Genomic DNA, 2,500 nt, shown 5'->3' on the forward strand with positions numbered 1-2,500 from the left:
CTACTGGTACTGCAGGCACACACAGCCTACCCTGAAGCAGCGCTGCAGTTTGGTCTCTCTCCCTCTGTGTGTGTGTGTGTGTGTGTGTGTGTGTGTGTGTGTGTGTGTGTGTGTGTGTGTGTGTGTGTGTGTGTGTGTGTGTGTGTGTGTGTGTGTGTGAGTGTGTGTGTGTGTGTGTGTGTGTGTGTGTGAGTGTGTGTGTGTGTGTGTGTGTGTGTGTGTGTGTGAGTGTGTGTGTGTGTGTGTGTGTGTGTGTGTGTGTGTGTGTGGAGAGAGAGAGAGCTTTGGTTAGAAGGTGGGGTTTGCATCTCCTGTGCTCCCCTTTCCATCCAGCACTCCTGTCCAGTGATTGGTCAGATGAGGTTGTCACTCAATCTTGGCTCCACCCAGAGACAGAGGACTGTACAGCACTTCAGAGCAGCAGGAAGAGGCGGGGCTTGGGCAGGAAGAAGCAGGGGAACAGGGGGTGGGGCTAATTCCCTTCGCACTGAGATAATAGTCTTTGGCAGCTTTGCTGGCAGCAGGACTGGCCAATCGCAGGCCAGAATTTGTTGCCATGGGCAACAGGGTAGAATGGTTGAGGAACAGGGAAGAGGGAAAGGCCGCCCCCTGAGTCCTGGAGCCGCCAATCAAAAGGTTAGTCCCGCCCTCAGGACTGGTATTGGGCAGTTTGCCACCACTGGCTGCAAGAGCTGAGAGAGAGAGAGAGAGAGAGAGGTGAGAGATGGAGAGGAGAGAGGAGAAAGAGAGGTGAGAGATGGAGAGGAGAGAGAGAGGTGAGAGATGGAGAGGAGAGAGAGGTGTGTGTGTGTGTGGACAGATAGAGAGCGAGGAGGGAGGAGAGGGAGAGATAGAGTGAGAGAGAAAGAGGGAGACAGGTAGAGAGGTTTATAACTCCTACTGTAAGTATATACTGTAGGTTTTTAAACACTGCAAACCAAAGCATCCTCAAACCAAAAGCATCTGAGTGCGTGAGCATGCAGACCATAATATCCCCCCACACTCATAATCTGACAGAGTTGGTCATAAATAACTATAACAGCACTTGAAGAAACTAAATTGACCGAATACATTTACATTGACAATAAAACTGCACATTTCCACATGAATAGACAAACAATCCAATAAAAAAACTGGATTGACATGACAAAGAATACCAATGAGAAATATCCAGCCAAAACAAGCTGAAAGAATAAGCCCCACATTACAGACTAGGAGAATATGCCCCACATTACAGACTAGGAGAATATGCCCCACATTACAGACTAGGAGAATATGCCCCACAGTACAGACTGGGAGAATATGCCCCACAGTACAGACTGGGAGAATACGCCCCACAGTACAGGAGAATACCGTAAAACTCCAAACAATAGCCCGGGCTTTTATTTTGCCAAATCGCCAAAATGCACCGGCGTGTATTTGAGACAGGCGTTTAATTTAGTGTGGTTAGTTGGGTGTAGGTTTATTGTAGGATTAGAAATAACTACCCAATAGCATAAGCTGACGGAAAGCATGACAACAGGAGGTTACCACATTATATTACGGTAGGCTACTTTATTTCGCCTATGATTCGAATGTGTTTCACAAATCAGATAATATTATAATTAGCCTATACTATAATAGGCTATGTCTTAAGTTAATGGCAGCTTAAAATAACGAAACGATGTGGCAGCGGGCTGAACAATTCAAGTTACCATCGAGCCTGTGAACTTGCCCCTGATAACACATCAACAATAAAGAATGAATGCTACCCTATAAAACCACTGCAATCGTGTGATTACAAATGATCCTATTAATCGCTATCACCGTGATCCTCAACTAGGCTACAAGTTGATTAGCAAATTCCTCCTCCTCGTCGCTCTCCTCCACTTGCCTGCCTTGCTTGCGCAGCTCCTGACCAGATGCGCAGGGCTCTCCCTCGTTGGAGACAGACGTTACAGCTCAGCCTTTACGCACCCTCTTTGGATCAACCGTGAAATATCTTGCCGCTGCTTCTCCCGAATTTTGTTAGGCAAATTTGACAACTGTCATCTTAAATGTCATTTAAATCAAGTCTTTTTCTTTTCCGCCATAGTATTGAGAGAAACGCGGAGAAACGCGGAGAAACGAGAGAAAGTGAAACTAAACAAAGAAAGTTTGTGATAAAATATGTTGTCTAGTGCGCAAATTTAACAAAATGGCATTAATTAAATAATGCAGGACATAGGCTAAGCCAATGTCGAAAAAAGTTAAGAATTTGGAACTCTGCAACCTGCACCATGCTGGCTTAAACAGACGATCTGACGGGTATAAGAAGAATAAATACAACCCGAAACTAAAAAAACAGACCAGGCTTCTGTTGGAGACCGGCCTATAACCCAAATCTGTAGCCACACCGGGCGTTTAAAAGAGACATGCGTCTATTTGGGACTCGGCTATTGTTTGAAGTTTTACGGTATGCCCCACAGTACAGGAGAATATGCCCCACAGTACAGGAGAATATGCCCCACAGTACAGGAGA

The 2,500-nt window shown here is 45.8% G+C and overlaps 1 protein-coding gene across 1 annotated transcript in view; it reads right to left on the reverse strand.

The window, feature by feature from the left end:
* Window positions 1–458: 458 nt before the first annotated feature.
* Window positions 459–2,500, reverse strand: part of LOC134082240 (POU domain, class 2, transcription factor 2-like) — an 11,637-nt gene continuing 9,595 nt past the window's right edge. The window contains exon 6 of the mRNA XM_062537888.1: window positions 459–692. Coding sequence (XP_062393872.1) covers window positions 650–692 — 43 coding nt within the window. The 3' untranslated portion in view covers window positions 459–649. The remainder of the gene's footprint in view (window positions 693–2,500) is intronic.

The sequence above is a fragment of the Sardina pilchardus genome, chromosome 6, assembly GCF_963854185.1.
Source record: "Sardina pilchardus chromosome 6, fSarPil1.1, whole genome shotgun sequence".
NCBI classification, from domain to species: Eukaryota; Metazoa; Chordata; class Actinopteri; order Clupeiformes; family Clupeidae; genus Sardina; species Sardina pilchardus.